A 16,687-nucleotide genomic window follows, 5' to 3' on the forward strand; every position below is an offset into this window, starting at 1 on the left:
CTGAACCTTAGACACCCCCACCATGGGAGAAAGACTTTTACTATTTACCATATCCGTCCCCCTCATAATTTGATGCATATTTATACGTTACACCTCTGTCTGGTTTCCCTCAGCCTCCTCCGCTCCAGGGAAAACAAACCCAGCCTGTTTGGTCTCTCCTTACAATGCTCCGATCCAGGCAACACACTGGGGAATCTCTGCACCCTCTCCCATGCATTAACATGGTGTTGGGTACATGGATAGAACACAGAACACAACATAGAACAGTGCAGCACAGGAACAGGCCCTTCGGCCCACCATGTTGTGCCCAACTAATTAAGTATCGGAAAGGTTTAGAGGGATATGGGCCAAAAGCGGGCAAATGGGACTGGCTAAAACGGGAGTCTTGGTCGGCATGGACCAGTTGGGCCGAAGGGAAGCAGAGGACAGTGGAGGGGCGCTTTTTCACAGTTGAAAGCCAGTGACCAGTGGTGTTCCGCAGGGACTGGTGCTGGGACCCCTGCTGTTTGTTGAATACGTTAATGGTTTGGATACTGATGTAGGAAGTTTGAGTGGTTGTGTTGTTGATAGTGAGGAAGAGAATCTTTGGCTACAGGATGATATTAATAAGCTGGTAAAATGTGCTGAGCAATGTTAGATGGAAATTAATCCTGCTAAGTACAAGGTGCTGAATGGTTGGGCCCCAGGGAGTACCGAGGGACCTTCGGTAGGTAGGTCTTTGCTGGCCTTCATTAACTGGGGAAACAAAGTATGAGAACAGGGAGGTCTTGTTACAACTTTATAAAACACTGGTCAGACCACAGCTGGAGCACTGGGTGCAGTTCTGGTCACCGCACTGTCGGAAGGACGTGACTGCACTGGAGAGGATGCGGGGGGGGGGGGGGGTTTCCCCAGGGTGTTGTCTGGGACGGAGCATTTCAGTTACGAGCAGAGACTGGCAAGGCTGGGTTCGCTTTCCTCAGAGCGGAGCAGGCTGAGGGGTGACCTGTTGGAGGCGTACAGAATTCTGAGGGACGGTGATAGGGTAGGCAGCAGAGGTGTCTGAGACCAGAGGGCAGAGGGCAGAGGTTTAAGGTGAGGAGCAGGGGAACTGAGGAGTTTATCACCCGGGGGGGCGGGGGGGTTGGAATTGGAACAACAGCCTGCGGGGGTGGTGGAGCCAGAGATTTTCACAGCATCCAGGAAATATCTTGTGCTGATGTGTGATTAGTACTGATTAGTGCAGTACAGATGGGTGCAGAAACCCATGTGCACTCCCTCGTTATTCCTCCTTTGCACTATTTACTTGTAGTAATTTCATGCCTTGCACCGTACTGCTGCCGCAGAACAACAAAGTTCACGACGTACGTCGGTGATAATAAACCTGGTTCTGGTTCTGACCTGCATGATGGGCTGAAGGGCCTGTGCTGTTTGGCTCGATGTCTCCCCCCCGATGGCATAAGGGCAGTACAACATGTGACCTTTGTAGTCACATCTTCGACCTCACCAGCCTGGGGAATGACAGTTCTCATTCACTCTCAGAACAAACAGCGTCACTGCACCCATTTACCAACCGCACCGCGTAAAGGTCAACATCCTTCTGAGTTCAAGAGACGTGAGGTAATGTTGCAACTTCATAAAACTTTGGTTACACTGCACAGAGTACTGGAGCAACACGCAGAATGCTGGAGGGACTCAGCAGGTCAGGCAGCATCTGTGGAAACAAACAAACAGTCGACGTTTCAGGCCGAGACCCTTCATCATCTTGACCCGAAACGGTGACTGTTTATTTCCCACCACAGATGCTGCCTGACCTGCTGAGTTCCTCCAGCACCTTGTGTGTTGCTCCAGATTCCAGCATCTGTAGAATCTCTTGTGTCTCTGCTTGGAGTATTGTGTTCAGTTCTGGTCGCCTCATTATAGGAAGATGTGGAAGCTTTAGAAAGGGTGCGGCTCATGAACTCAGTACCCCAACTAATGAAGGCCAACACTCCATACGCCTTCTTAACAACCCTATCGACCTACACGGCAACCTTGAGGGATCTATGGACGTGGACCCCAAGATCCCTCTGTTCCTCTGTTAGGTGAGATATCAGAGGTAGGTTCTTTACACAGAGAGTGGTGGGTGCCTGGAACACACTGCCAGGGGTGGTGGTGGAGGCTGATACAATAAACTTTAAAAGACTCTTAGACAGGCTCACGGATGTAGGAAAATGGAGGGTTATGGGCTGTTGAAGTTGTTAAATAATATTAAGACAGATAAATCTATGGGGCCTGACGGGATTTTCCCCAGGCTGCTTCGAGAGGCTAGGGAGGAGATTGTTGAACCACTGGTAAGGATCTTTGAGTCCTTGTTGTCCACGGGGATGATGCCAGAGGATTGGAGGGTTGCGAATGTTGTCCCCTTGTTCAAAAAAGGTAATAGGGATAGGCCAGGGAATTATAGACCGGTGAGTCTCACGTCTGTGGTGGGTAAGCTGTTAGAAAGGATTCTAAGGGATAGGATTTATGAACACCTTGAGAATCACGGACTGATTAGGGACAGCCAGCATGGCTTTGTGAAGGGAAGATCTTGCCTCACAAGCCTGATAGGGTTCTTTGAGGAGGTGACGAGGAAGATTGATGAGGGCAGTGCGGTGGATGTGGTCTACATGGATTTTAATAAGGCGTTTGATAAGGTTCCTCATGGTAGGCTTCTTCAGAAGGTCAGAGGCCAAGGGATCCATGGAAGCTTAGCTGTGTGGATTAGGAATTGGCTTGCATGTAGAAAGCAGAGGGTTGTGGTGGAGGGAGTGCCCTCGGATTGGAAGGCAGTGACTAGTGGTGTCCCGCAGGGATCGGTTGTGGGACCTCTACTTTTTGTGATATTTATAGATGACTTAGATGAGGGGGTGGAGGGCTGGGTTAGTAAGTTTGCAGACAACACTAAGGTAGGCGGTGTTGTGGATAGTGTGGAGGGCTGTCGGAGCTTACAGAGGGATATTGATAGGATGCAGAGCTGGGCTGACAAGTGGCAGATGGAGTTCAATCCGGAGAAGTGTGAGGTGGTCCACTTTGGAAGGACAAACTCCAGGGCAGAGTACAGGGTAAACGGCAAGGTACTTGGCAGTGTGGAGGAGCAGAGGGATCTGGGGGTTCATATTCACCGTTCATTGAAAGTTGCCTCACAGGTGGAAAGAGCAGTTAAGAAGGCCAATGGGATGTTGGCTTTCATAAGTCGCGGGATTGAGTTTAAGAGCCGCGAGGTTATGATGCAGCTTTACAAAACTCTAGTTAGGCCACACTTAGAGTACTGTGTTCAGTTCTGGTCGCCTCATTATAGGAAGGATGTGGAGGCGTTGGAGAGGGTGCAGAGGAGATTTACCAGGATGCTGCCTGGATTAGAGAGTACTGAATATGGGGAGAGGCTTAAGGTGCTAGGGCTTTATTCACTGGAAAGGAGGATGAGAGGAGACATGATAGAGGTATATAAAATACTGAGAGGAATAGATAGAGTAGACAGTCAGCGCCTCCTTCCCAGGGCACCAATGCTCAAGACGAGAGGTCATGGCTTTAAGGTTATGGGTGGGAGGTTCAGGGGAGATGTCGGGGGAGGTTTTTCACTCAGAGAGTGGTTGGTGCATGGAATGCACTGCCTGGGGTGGTGGTGGAGGCAGATACATTGAACAGGTTCAAAAGCTTGCTGGATAGGCATATGGAGGAGTGTGGGATGGGGGGATATGCGGGAGGAAGGGGTTAGGTAGTGTGAGGGTGGTTTGATGGATGGCACAACATGGTGGGCTGAAGGGCCTGTTTTGTGCTGTATGGTTCTATGGTTCTATGGAGGGAAGGGTTAGATTAATCATGGAGGAGGTTTATATAGGTTGGCACAACATCGTGGGCCGAAGGGCCCGTACTGTGCTGTACTGTTCTATGTTCTATGCTTTATCAATGTTGCAGTTCTACAAGACCTTGGTGAGGATGCACCTCGAGCACTGTGCACAGTGTTGGTCGCCCTGCTATAGGAAAGACATCATTAAACTGGAAAAAGTGCAAAGAAGATTTACCAGAGTGTTAGAGAAACAAAGGTCAGCAGAGGCTGGAATATAGATGGAAAACACGACGATGCTGGAGGAACTCAGCAGGCCAGGCAGCATCCGTGGAGAAAAGCAGCCGGTCAACGTTTCGGGTCAGGACCCTTCAGGACTGAAGATAGGAAAAGGGGAAGCCTGATATATAGGAGGGGAAAGCAGAGCAGTGATAGGTGGACAAAAGGGGGGAGACGGGGTGGGCACAGGGTGGTGATAGGTAGATGCAGGTAAGAGATGGTGATGGGCAGGTGTGGGGGAGGAGGGGAGAGCAGATCCACCAGGGGAGGGGTCAAAGGTGAGGAGAGAGAGGGGAAAACAAGGGGGTAGAAAAAAGAGAGAGTCTGGGAAAGGGAAGAAGAGAAGAAGCACGGTGGGGGGGGTGGGGGGTGGGGGGGGTGGGGGGTGTTGCGGAGGGGTTGAGGGGGTTACTTAAAGTGGGTGAATTCAATGTTCATGCCGTTAGGCTGCAAGGTTCCAAGATGGAAAATGAGGAGCTGTTCCTCCAGTTTGCGCTTGGAATTCTCCCGGCAGTGGAGGAGGCCGAGGACTGACATCTCAGCGATAGTGTGGGAGGGGGAGTTGAAGTGACCGGCAATGGGGAGATGCAGATCGCGGTTACGGACGGAGCGCAGGTGTTCTGCGAAATGGTCACCTAGTCTGCGTTTGGTCTCACCGATGTAGACGAGGCCACACTTAGAGCACCGAATGCAGTAGATGATATTAAGGGAGGTGCAGGTGAATCTCTGTCTCACCTGAAAGGACTGTTTGGGTCCCTGGAAGGAGGTGGTGTAGGGACAGGTGTTGCACCTATGGTGGGGGCAGTGGAAAGTCCCCGGAGTGGGAGTGGGATGAGTGGGGGGCAGGAGTGAACTAGGGAGTCACAGAGAGAGTGGTCCCTGCGAAAGGCAAAGGCGTGCGGAGGGGAAGATGTGCTGGGGTCCCGTTGGAGATGGCGGAAGTGGTGGAGAATGATGTGTTGGATACGTAGGCTGGTGGGATGAAATGTGAGGACAAGGGGGACCCTATCCCTGTTGGGTCTGGGAGGGGTGGGGGTGAGAACAGAGGTGCGGGAAATGGCAGAGATACGGGTGTGAGCTCTCTGAACCACAGTCGGGGTAAGCCCTGGTTAGAAAAGAAGTTGGACATCCCGGATGTCCTGGAGTGGAAAGCCTCATCATGGAAGCAGATGCAGCGGAAGTGGAGAAATTGAGAGGGATGGCATCCTTGCCAGAGACAGGGTGGGAGGAGCTGTAATCGAGGTAGCTGTGGGTGTCAGTGGGTTTGTAGAAGATGTCAGTGGATAAGGAATCTCCTGAAATGGAGACGGAAAGATCGAGGAAGGAGAGAGAGGTGGCAGAGATAGCCCAAGTGAATTGGAGAGCAGGGTGAAAATTTGTGGCAAGACGAGTGTTGCCAGGACTCAAGGGCCTGAGTTATAGGGAAAGGTTGGGCAGGCAAGGACTTTATTCTGTGGAGCGTAGGAGACTGAGGTTGTTACATTCATGAGGGGCATCTCGGGTCAATGCACTCAGTCCTTTTCCCAGGGAAGGGTTTAGGGTGAGAGGGGAAAGATTTAAAAGGGACCTGAGGGGCAACTTCTTCACGCAGAGGGTGGTGAGTGTATGGAACGAGCTGCCAGAGGAAGTGGGTGAGGCAGGGACATTATCAAAATTTAAAAGGCACTTGGACAGGTCCATGGATAGGAAAGGTTTCGAGGGATATGGGCCAAATGTGGGCAAATGGGACCAGCTTAGATGGGCATCGTGGTCGGCATGGACCAGTTGGGCCAAAGGGCCTGTCTCCATGCTGTATGACTCGATTTCATTACATGGATTTGGAGGTGAGGGGTTTCAAACTGTGAGTGGTGCAGCAGGTATTCCAGCAGGCATTCCAGCAGCACTGACCCGGCTTTAACCCTGACCTCCAATGCAGAGTTTGCACCTTCTCCCTGTGACCCTGTGAGTTTCCCCCTGATGCTCCGGTTTCCTTCTGCATCCTCAAGGGGGATGAGGTCCTGAAAAGGGAGTTTAAGTGTTCTTCCCCTGTCTGCGCAGGTTTCCTCCGGGTGCTCTGGTTTCCTCCCACATTCCAAATACGTACGGGTTAGGAAGTTGTGGGCGTGCTATGTTGGTGCCGGAAGCCTGGCGACACTTGCGGGCTGCCCCCAGAACACTCTACGCAAAAAGATGTATTTCACTGTGTGTTTCAATGTACATGTGACTAATACAGATATCTTATCTTACTCAGGCAGAAGGCCGAAGAACAGGACCTCGAGGGTAGCAATCTCAGGATTGCTGCCAATGCCACGTGATAGTGAAGGTAAGAATAGGAGGAGATGGCAGATGAATGTGTGGCTGAGGAATTGGTGCAGGGGGCAAGGTTTTAGATTTTTGGATCATTGGGATATCTTCTGGGGAAGGTGGGACCTGTACAGAGTGGATGGATTACACCTGAACTCGAGGGGGACCAATATCCTTGCAGGAAGGTTTGCTAGCGTGGTTCAGGAGGGTTTAAACTAGTTTGTGAGGGGGATGGGAACCGGAGGGATGGGTCAGTGGAAGAAGTGCATGCAGTAAAGTCAGATCCAACATATAGAGAGGCTTTGAGGAAGGAGAAGCAGAGTACAGGCTATAAAAGTAGTAAGGTGGATGGGCTAAAGTGCATTTACTTAAATGCAAGAAGCATCAGGAATAAGGGAGATGAATTGAGAGCTTGGATAAATATATGGAACTATGATATTGTGTCTCTTGCAGAGACTTGGCTGTCACCAGGGCAGGAATGGATACTGAATATTCCCGGATTTCAGTGTTTTAAAAGGGATAGGGAGGAGGGGAGAAGAGGAGGAGGGGTGGCGTTACTGGTCAGGGATACTATTACAGCTGCAGAAAGGGTGGATAATGTAGCAGGATCCTCTCTAGAGTCAATATGGTTGGTAGTTAGGAACAAGAAAGGAGCAGTTACTCTACTGGGAGTATAATATAGGCCCCCCGGTAGCAGCTGGGATACTGAGGAGCAGATTGGGAGGCAGATTTTGGAAAGCTGCAAGAATAACAGGGTTGTTATCATGGGAGACTTCAACTTCCCAAATATTGATTGGCACCTGCTTAGTGCCAAAGGTTAGACGGGGCAGAGTTTGTTAAGTGTGTCCAGGACAGATTCCTGTCACAGTATGTTGACAGGCCGACTAGAGGGAATGCCATATTAGATCTAGTATTAAGTAATGAACCGGGTCAGGTGACAGATCTCTCAGTGGGTGAGCATTTGGGGGACAGTGACCATTGCTCCATAACCTTTAGCATTGTCATGGACAAGGAGAGCAGCAAAGAGGACGGGAAGATATTTAATTGGGGAAGGGCAAACTATGAGGCTATAAGGCTAGAACTTGAGAGTGTGAATTGGGATGACATTTTTGAAGGGAAATGTACTATAGAGATGTGGTCAATGTTCAGGGATCTTTTGCAGGATGTTAGGGATAAATTTGTCCCGGTGAGGCAGAGAAGGAATGGCAGGGTGAAGGAACCGTGGGTGACAAGAGAGGTGGAACATCTAGTTAGGAAGAAGAAGGCAGCATACAAGGTGTAAGCAGCAAGGATCAGACAGGGCTCATGAGGAATATAGAGTAACAAGGAAGGAACTTAAGAAGGGGCTGAGGAGAGCAAGAAGGGGACATGAAAAGGCCTTGGCGAGTAGGGTTAAGGAGAATCCCAAGGCATTTTTCACTTATGTGAAGAGCAGAAGGATGGCTAGAGTAAAGGTAGGACCGATTAGGGATAAAGGTGGGAAGATGTGCCTGGAAGCTGTGGAAGTGGGTGAGGTTCTCAATGAATACTTCTCTTCAGTATTCACCAAGGAGAGGGGCCTTGATGACGCTGAGGACAGTGTTGGTAAGGTTAATGTTCTAGAGCATGTTGATATCAAGAGAGAGGATGTGTTGGAGCTGTTAGAAAATACTAAGACGGATAAGTCCCCGGGACCTGACGGAATATTCCCCAGGCTGCTCCGTGAGGTGAGGGAGGAGATTGCTGAACCGTTGGTTAGGATCTTTAAGTCCTCGTTGTCCACGAGAATGGTTCCGGAGGATTGGAGGGTGGCAAATGTTGTCCCCTTATTCAAAAAAGGTAGTAGGGATAGTCTAGGGAATTATAGACCAGTGAGCCTTACGTCTGTGGTGGGTAAGCTGTTGGAAAGGATTCTTAGAGATAGGATCTATGGAAATTTAGAGAATCATGGTCTGACCAGGGACAGCCAGCATGGCTTTGTGAAGGGCAGATGATGTCTCACAAGCCTGATAGGGTTCTTTGAGGAGGTGACCAGGAAGATTGATGAGGGTAGTGCAGTAGATGTGGTCTACATGGATTTTAGTAAGGCATTTGACAGGATTCCACATGGTAGGCTTCTTCAGAAGGTCAGAGGGAATGGGATCCAGGGAGGCCTGGCCGTGTGGATTCAGAATTGTCTTGCCTGTAGAAAGCAGAAGGTTGTGGTGGAGGGAGTGCATTCGGATTGGAGGGCTGTGACTAGTGGTGTCCCACAGGGATCGGTTCTGGGACCTCTACTTTTCGTGATTTTTATTAATGACTTGAATGATGGGGTGGAAGGCTGGGTTAGCGAGTTTGCAGATGACACAAAGATTGGTGGTGTTGTGGGTAGTGTGAAGGATTGTCAAAGATTGCAGCGGGTCATTGATAGGATGCAGAGCTGGGCTGAGAAGTGGCAGATGGAGTTCAATCCAGAGAAGTGTGAGGTGGTAACTTTGGAAGGACAAACTGCAAGGCAGAGTACAAGGTAAATGGCAGGATCCTGGGTTATGTGGAGGAGCAGAGGGATCTGGGGGTTCATATCGACAGATCACTGAAATTTGCCTCATAGGTGGATAGGGTGGTTAAGAAAGCTTATGAGATGTTAGCTTTCATAAGTCGGGGGATCGAGTTTAAGAGCCGCGAGGTGATGATGCAGCTTTACAAAACTCTGGTTAGGCCACACTTGGAGTACTGTGTCCAGTTCTGGTCGTCTCATTATAGGAAGGATGTGGAAGCGTTGGAAAGGGTGCAGAGGAGATTTACCAGGATGCTGCCTGGATTAGAGAGTATGGATTATGAGGAGAGACTAAGGGAGCTGGGGCTTTACTCTTTGGAGAGAAGGAGGATGAGGGGAGACATGATAGAGGTGTACAAAATATTAAGAGGAATAGATAGAGTGGACAGCCAGCGCTTTCCCAGGGCACCAATGCTCAATACAAGAGGGCATGGCTTTAAAGTAATGGGTGGGAAGTTCAAGGGGGATATCAGAGGAAGGTTTTTTACCAAGAGAGTGGTTGGTGCATGGAATGCACTGCCTGGGGTGGTGGTGGAGGCAGGTACATTGGTCAAATTCAAGAGATTGTTAGATAAGCATATGGAGGAATTTAAAATAGAGGGATATGTGGGAGGAAGGGGTTAGATAGTCTTAGGCGAGGTTTAAAGGTCGGCACAACATGCTGGGCCGAAGGGCCTGTATTGTGCTGTATTGTTCTATGTTGTATGTTCCCGACATCATGCTGTAGGTTAACTGGCCACTGAAAATTACCCCAAATGTGGATGAGTAGCAAAGGAATCAAAGGGGTGTTGCTGGGCCAGTGAGAGAGAATAGGTTGTAGAGGTATAGAGAGAGGAGAGGGAGAACAGGACTGATGGGATTACTCCCCAGGAGCTGGCATGGACTTGATGGGACAAATGGCCTCGTTCTGTGTTGTAATAAGTAAATATGTCACTCTATCAATAACCCAGACCCCAGATATTAGTTCAATAACTTAACCATAGTGCCAGCAAGTGCTCTGGTACAATAACAACATTGAAAAGACATTTGGACAGGTACATGGATAGGAACATTTTGGAGGGATATGGGTCAAACACGGACAGGTGGGACTGGCTCAGGTAAGCACCATGGTCAGCATGGAGGAGTTGGGCCGAAGGGCCTGTTTTCTGTGAAGTGTAATTGGTAATTGGTTTATTACTGTCACATGTACCAGGATGCAGTGAAAAACTTTGCGTGCCGTCCAGAGAGATCATTCCATACATCGGTACATTGAGGCAGTACAAGGGAAAACAATAACAGAAGGCAGAATAAAGTGTCCCAGTGTCACAGAACAAGTACAGTGCAGGTGGACAATAAGGTGCAAGGGCCAAGGTGAGGTAGATTGAGAGGGCAAGAGGTCATGTCTGTGACTCTCTGACTCTGAAGGAGATAAAAACAAGGTTGGCAAAGAGAAGTTTTGGAGCAGAGACAGGTGGGAAGTGGGAAGTTTAAGGGAGGGAATGCCAGTGCTGAGACTGTGGGCAGCTGAAGAGAGGTGCCCACACTCCCAGCGCTGGTGCTGATGGTGAAAGGTTAAAATCAGGGTGATCCAGGGGCTGGAATTGGAGGAACACAGAAAGCTGGGGGGTTCCTGGGCTGGAGGAGACCACTGCAATACAGAGGGTCGAGGCCACAGTGAGATTTGAACACAGATGGGAATTTTAAAGCCGATGTACTTAACTGGGGATGGTGTGGGTCAGTGAGCGGAGGGGGCTGTGTGATTGGGAGTTGGTGGAAAGTTAGGATGCAGAGGGGGTTGACCAGAGGGGGTTGGGTTCAGAGAGGGTTGGGTTCAGGGGGTTTGGGGGGGGTTCAGAGGGGGTTGGGTTCAGAGGGGGTTGGGTTCAGGGGGTTCAGGGGGTTCAGAGGGGGTTGGGTTCAGAGGGGGTTGGGTTCAGGGGGTTCAGGGGGTTCAGAGGGGGTTGGGTTCAGGGGGGTTCAGAGAGGGTTGGGTTCATGGGGTCCAGAGAAAGGGGTTCAGGGGTGGATCAGGGGTGTCAGAGGGGTTTGGGTTCAGAGGGGTTGGATTCAGAGAGGATTGGGTTCAGTGGGGTTTGGGTTCATTGGGGGTTGGGTTCCAAGGGGGGTTCAGAGGGGGATTCAGAAGGGGTTGGGTTCTGGGGGGGTTGGGTTCAGTGGGGGGGTTGGGTTCAGAGAGGATTGGGTTCAGTGGCTGTTAGGTTCAGAGGGGGGGTTCAGAAGGCGTTGGGTTTTGGGTGGGTTGGGTTCTGGGAGGGTTGGGTTCAGAGGGGGTTGGGTTCAGAGGGGGGTTCAGAAGGGGTTGGGTCTGGGTGGTTGGGTTCTGGGAGGGTTGGGTTCAGTGGGGCGGTTGGGTTCGGAAGGGGTTGGGTGATTGGGAGTTGGTTGAAGTTTGGACACAGAGGAAGGTTGCAAGGAGTTTCTGTTTGAAGAACAGTTATGCCAAAAGTTAACAAGACCACGGGAGAGAACACCTTGTCCATTGGGAATTCCTTTCTTCCTGTTGGGCATGTCCCCACACCTGCTAATCAATCCTTGTGACGTTGGGGATTTATCTGGAACCTTCTCAGTGTTGGGGTGTTTCCTGGACTCACATCACGAGCTGTCTGAAGGAATCTGTCTGTGTGTTCACCAGGAGCTCATGGATTCACTTTACTCTTCTCTCCGAAGTGAGATTGGGATATTTGAGAAGCATGTTCAGAGGTGCAGAGAGTCATTTGACCTTGTGACCCTGAGTCGGTTTCTGTTAGCATTGAGTGGAGACGTTCCGGAGAGTGTCGAGAGTCTCCAGTGGGTGAGAGAACAGGGGAGCCACAGAGGCAAAGGTTTCCTGTCGAATGTCCCTGTGTCCAACGTTGATGGCTACATATCGTGGCTGTACAGTTACATGGATTACCTGAAAACGCTGAAAGAGATATTCGATGAAAAGATTGTCATCCCTCTCTGTGAAAACCTGTACGTCACTGAGGACACTGAAAGCCTCCGTGTTTCCAGCAACTCCTCATCAATGTCTTCTCAGACCAACTTCCACCTCCAACCAGTGGGATCTGGGGATCACCCGCCAGGTCAGCCTGATGTACCAACAGACTCAATCCCAAAGGTGGCCAAGGAACTGTTCAATGTGCGGAGAAGGTGGGCTCTCCTTCTCATCAACGACACCATCAAAGACAAGCATTTCAATCCACAAAGCATAGCTGACCTCCACAAAGTAAACTGCCCACAGCATCTTACCAAAGTCTTACGGCTGATACCTGATATCTTCTACAAGAGTTTATTGGCTGCAGAGCTATCCGGTCAGTGGGTGGATCTCCACAAATGTAGATACGGTGCGGTGGACCGAGCAGCCCCTGTAACCACCGGTGCTCCACATGCAATAGGAAGGGTGTGTTCAGTCAGACAGAAGGAAGAGCCTCAGCACAGGAGACCAAACCACGGGAAATTACAGGAACAACTTCAGGTGGCCTGGCCGAGTTCCGGTGGGCCTCCTGATGTCTTTAAAGGTTTCAGATCAATGGTGAGGTTGGACCAGGAAGAGTTTGACTTCATCCTCAGCAGGGAGGGTCGTGTGAACTTCCTGAAGAAACAGACCCAGCAGTCAGAATCCAGGGTACACCAGCTCCATTCTCAATTGGAACAGGCCAACCGGCAAATCAGGACGATGCAACATAGGCATGACTTTGAAGTAAAGGAGAAATGCGAGGGGGAGATGGTGGACAGTGGGTACAGGACAAGGCTCAGACAGGTCAAGGAGCTGCAGAGGCAGCTGGCATTGGAAAAGTACCGCCACAGCATACTGCAAGCTGATTGGCTACTGGAGCTGGAAATTCGACCAGCTCTGATCCGTTGCCCAGACGTGGTAAATGGGGAATCATTGATGACAGCTCAGCAACAGTGCCCCGAGCTCCCACACAGTTACCGTGGTGTCCCGGGCTGGAATCATTGATAGCAGCTCAGCAACAGTGCCCCGAGCTCCCACACAGTTACCGTGGTGTCCCGGGCTGGAATCATTGATAGCAGCTCAGCAACAGTGCCCCGAGCTCCCGCACAGTTACCGTGGTGTCCTGGGCTGGAATCATTGATAGCAGCTCAGCAACAGTGCCCCGAGCTCCTGCACAGTTACCGTGGTGACCCGGGCTAGAATCGTTGATGACAGCTCAGCAACAGTGCCCCGAGCTCCCGCACAGTTACCGTGGTGTCCTGGGGCTGGAACACAACCGCCTGAAGTGATGTTCAGCGCTTCGAACCTTGGGCAGACCCCTCCTGAGTGACTGTGCTGAAGTTGGCCCCCTCCTTGGGGAGCAGGCATCAACCTGAGAGGGGGGTTCACCAGGCGGACCTGGGCGTGGGGGGTCAACACACAATCCATAGGACAGAGTTTGATTCACTTCAATTCAGATAACGTCCAATCAGGTTAAAGGGATTAGAAATGTGGGAGTGGTGGTTGGGAGGGGAGGGGCGTTCCAGAGAAAGGGGGTAAAATTAGACCTGTTCAGCGGCAACTTCTTCTTCACACTGTCAGTGGAAATTGGCCTCCACCCCATCTCTCCCCTCCCGACTCCTCCCCTACTCCCCTCCCCTCCCCTTCCTTTGCAACTCTCCCCTCCCCACCCTTCCACTTCTCCCTCCCCACCCCTTACCTCTCTCCTCCCCTCCCCACCCCCTCCCTCCTGCCTTCCCACCCCCTCCTTCTCCCCTCCCTACCCCTCCCCATCCACCCTCCCCATCCTGTGCCTCTCCCCTTCCCTGTCTGACCCCCTCCCTCTCCCTCTCCCCTCACTTCCCCTCCCCTCCCACCGCAGACACTGGGGACAGGATGGTAACTGGCAATACTGAACCTCACAGAGGTGGACTGCCTGGGCAGCCATTCATACTCTTCCTTAGGTACGGAGACAAGTTCTGTTCACCGTTCTCACCACTGCCCCATATAGTCATAGAGTCACAGAGCAATACAGCACAGATACAGGCCCTTCGGCTCAACCAGTCCATGCCGACCATGGTGCCCACCCAGAGGGCAGGCACGGTAGTGTAGTGGTTAGCATAACGTGATTACAGCGCCAGCGACCCGGGTTCAATTCTGGTCACTGTCTGTAAGGAGTTTGTACGTTCTCCCCGTGTCTGTGTGGGTTTCCTCCGGGTGCTCCGATTTCCTCCCACATTCCAAAGACGTACGGGTTAGGAAGTTGCGGGCATGCTATGTTGGCGCCGGAAGTGTGGCGACACTTGCGGGCTGCCCCCAGAACACTCTACGCAAAAGATGCATTTCAGTGTGTTTCGATGTACATGTGACTAATAAAGAAATCTTACCTGCGTTCGGCCCATATCCAAGCCCCGCCCCTCCATGTACCTATCCAAGTGCTTCTTAAATGATACTGTTGTACCTGCCTCACCCACTTCCTCTGGCAGCTCGTTCCACACACTCACCACCCTGTGTGTGGAAAAAGTTGCCCCTCAGCTCCCTTTTAAATCTTTCCCCTCCCACCCTAAACCTGTGCCCCCTGGTTTTGGACTCCCCTCCCCGGGGAAAAGACTGTTACCGTCAACCTTATCTCTGCCTCTCATAATTTTAAACATTTCTATAAGGTCGCCCCTCATTCTCCTACATTCCAAGGAATAAAGACCCAGCCTGGCCAACCTCTCCCTATAACTCAGGCCCTCGAGTCCTGGCAACATCCTCGTAAATCTTCTCTGCACTCTGTCCAGTTTAACCACCTCTGTCCTATAACAGGGTGACCAAAACTGTATGTGAGTGCTCCAAGTGTGGCCTCACCAATGACTTGTACAACTGCAACATAATGTCCCAGCTCCTGTACTCAGTGCCCTGACCGATGAAACTGTCAGAACTGATATATACCTGATGTAAACTCCCTATTCTTGTAGTCTTTTATTTTGTTTCACTCTCTGCAGCTGCAGGCTCAGTGGGAAAGATACAAGATGCAGGAGAGAGAAAAGAGCCAGCAGTAAATCTCATCAAACCCTCACCGTGGGACGGGTCCCACACTCACTGACTCTCACTCGGGGATGGTCCCACACACACTGACCCTCACCGTGGGACGGGTCCCACATACACTGACCCTCACTGGGTCGGGTCCCACACACTGATCATCACAGAGATCCCTGTACGGTGACCATCCTCCCAGATACCGTGCACTGGTGATGTATTTTCCCACCGGGGACATGGACTTCAGGAGGACACACAGCTCCCAGCAGTGACCATCAGCCGTGCTGCTCTGTGCAAGTTGTCTGTCTGTTACCGGGACCTTCTGAGTCTGGGATGTGGTCACCTCCAGTCAGGACGTACCCCCACCAGCGGAGGAAGGGGCTCTGTCTGCCAGAAGGGCTGGACCAAGGGACGGAGCAGAACCTGTCACTGACCATCCGTCCCCCAGCTCCTTGGAACCTGTCACTGCGTCCATCCCCCAGCTCCCTGGAACCTGTCACTGACCATCGGTCCCCCTGCTCCCTGGATCCTCTCACTGACCGTCTCCAGTTCCCTAGATCCTGGGGCCGAGCCACTCCTGAATCCATGCTCAGGGTCTGTTAAATCCAGGGAGTAGCGATGCGTCAGCACCCCTGTGGTGTCGGATTCACAAACGGAGTTGGGCAGCGCCCATGGTGCCGTGATCTCAGCGAGTTGTTTACTGACTCATTACATCCCCTTCATAAGATTTACACAGGACGCCATCCACCGACTGGTCTGGACCTTCCAACATCTGGACATCCCAGTGCCGAGCCCCCCACCACCCCTCTGTCCCAGTGACCTGTGCCACTATCAGCATTGACCATTAAATCCTTGGGAGAATGGAGATGGGCGAGCATGGCCAGAACCGGTGGCATCCATGCAGGTTCTGAAAGTTCGCAACGTTATTCCACCTGTGGAGGGAGTGAAATGATTTCCTTCGGCGGGGGGACTGGGAGTCCAGGACCGTACACGTTCCAGCCGGGCCGCTCAGGGGCCTTCCCCGGAACACTGTGGAGAACCGGGGTGGGCTGCCTGGGGGGGGGGGGGGGTCTTACAACTGAGAGACTGAGCTCCATGAACTTTGCCTGGTTTTGGGAATCCAGAGCGAAGGAGGAGGATGGAGTCAGTTCGACAGGTTCGAGGGGCTGAATGGTCTCCCCTGTCCCTGTGTAACAGATTCCAGAGGGTGTGAGATCAGGGAGGGATGCCGGGCAGATGTTTCCCCCTCTGCTGCCTGGTTCACACAGACGGAACACTCCAGTGTGTGGACATCCTCCTACTGCTCCCACTCACTTCCAGGAACCATTGAAATTCCCTGAGGATTCATCCCTGCAAGTCCAGGGAAGAGTTGGTCAGGCAGTGTGGCACTGGGAATGTGGAACGGCAGAGACCTGGGACCTGAGGTTCTCTGACCCCACCAGGGAGACCGATGCAAGAGAGAGGCTCACAGAGAGAGAGAGAGGCTCACACAGAGAGGGACAGAGAGCTTCGGGGAGACTTTGTGTTTAATGGTGAAGCACACCGTCGACATGGACCGACACCGGTTACAGCGAGGACTGAACGCAGAGCTCATGGGACACGGTCGAACACAGAGCCAGGCCTGGCCAAGGCCACCGATCGGTGAGTGGTACCGGGGTTCCCTAGGGCAGGGGGGCTTCAGAGGTGAGCTTGGAGGGGGGAATGGGGAGCTGAGGGTGGGGAGATGGAGGAAGTGGGGGTAGGAGATGGGGAAGGGGTGGGGAGATGGGGGAGAAGGTGGTGAGATTGGGTGGGGATATAGGGGAGGGGGTGGGGATAGAGTGGGAGTGGGATGGGGTGGGGTGGGGAGATGGGGAGGGGGTGGCCAGATGAGGGTGTGGGGTGGGGA

The 16,687-nt window shown here is 51.9% G+C and overlaps 1 protein-coding gene across 4 annotated transcripts; it reads left to right on the plus strand.

Annotated features, from left to right (window-relative positions):
* The first annotated feature begins 1,931 nt into the window (after nucleotides 1-1,931).
* LOC127575853 (uncharacterized) lies at nucleotides 1,932-15,203 on the plus strand. Of its 4 annotated transcripts, none has more exons than XM_052026047.1 (4): nucleotides 1,932-2,077; nucleotides 3,919-4,147; nucleotides 6,297-6,368; nucleotides 11,497-14,630. In XM_052026047.1, exon 4 carries the CDS (start codon nucleotides 11,503-11,505, stop codon nucleotides 12,802-12,804), a length of 1,302 nt encoding a protein of 433 aa, XP_051882007.1. In that variant the 5' UTR covers nucleotides 1,932-2,077; nucleotides 3,919-4,147; nucleotides 6,297-6,368; nucleotides 11,497-11,502; the 3' UTR covers nucleotides 12,805-14,630. The 4 variants fall into 4 exon arrangements, 3 of the variants coding, with proteins under 3 accessions (XP_051882007.1, XP_051882025.1, XP_051882017.1); XM_052026065.1 differs by having other exon boundaries at nucleotides 6,301-6,368; XM_052026057.1 differs by having other exon boundaries at nucleotides 1,965-2,063.
* Nucleotides 15,204-16,687: the final 1,484 nt, after the last annotated feature.

Source organism: Pristis pectinata, chromosome 1, assembly GCF_009764475.1.
Source record: "Pristis pectinata isolate sPriPec2 chromosome 1, sPriPec2.1.pri, whole genome shotgun sequence".
NCBI classification, from domain to species: Eukaryota; Metazoa; Chordata; class Chondrichthyes; order Rhinopristiformes; family Pristidae; genus Pristis; species Pristis pectinata.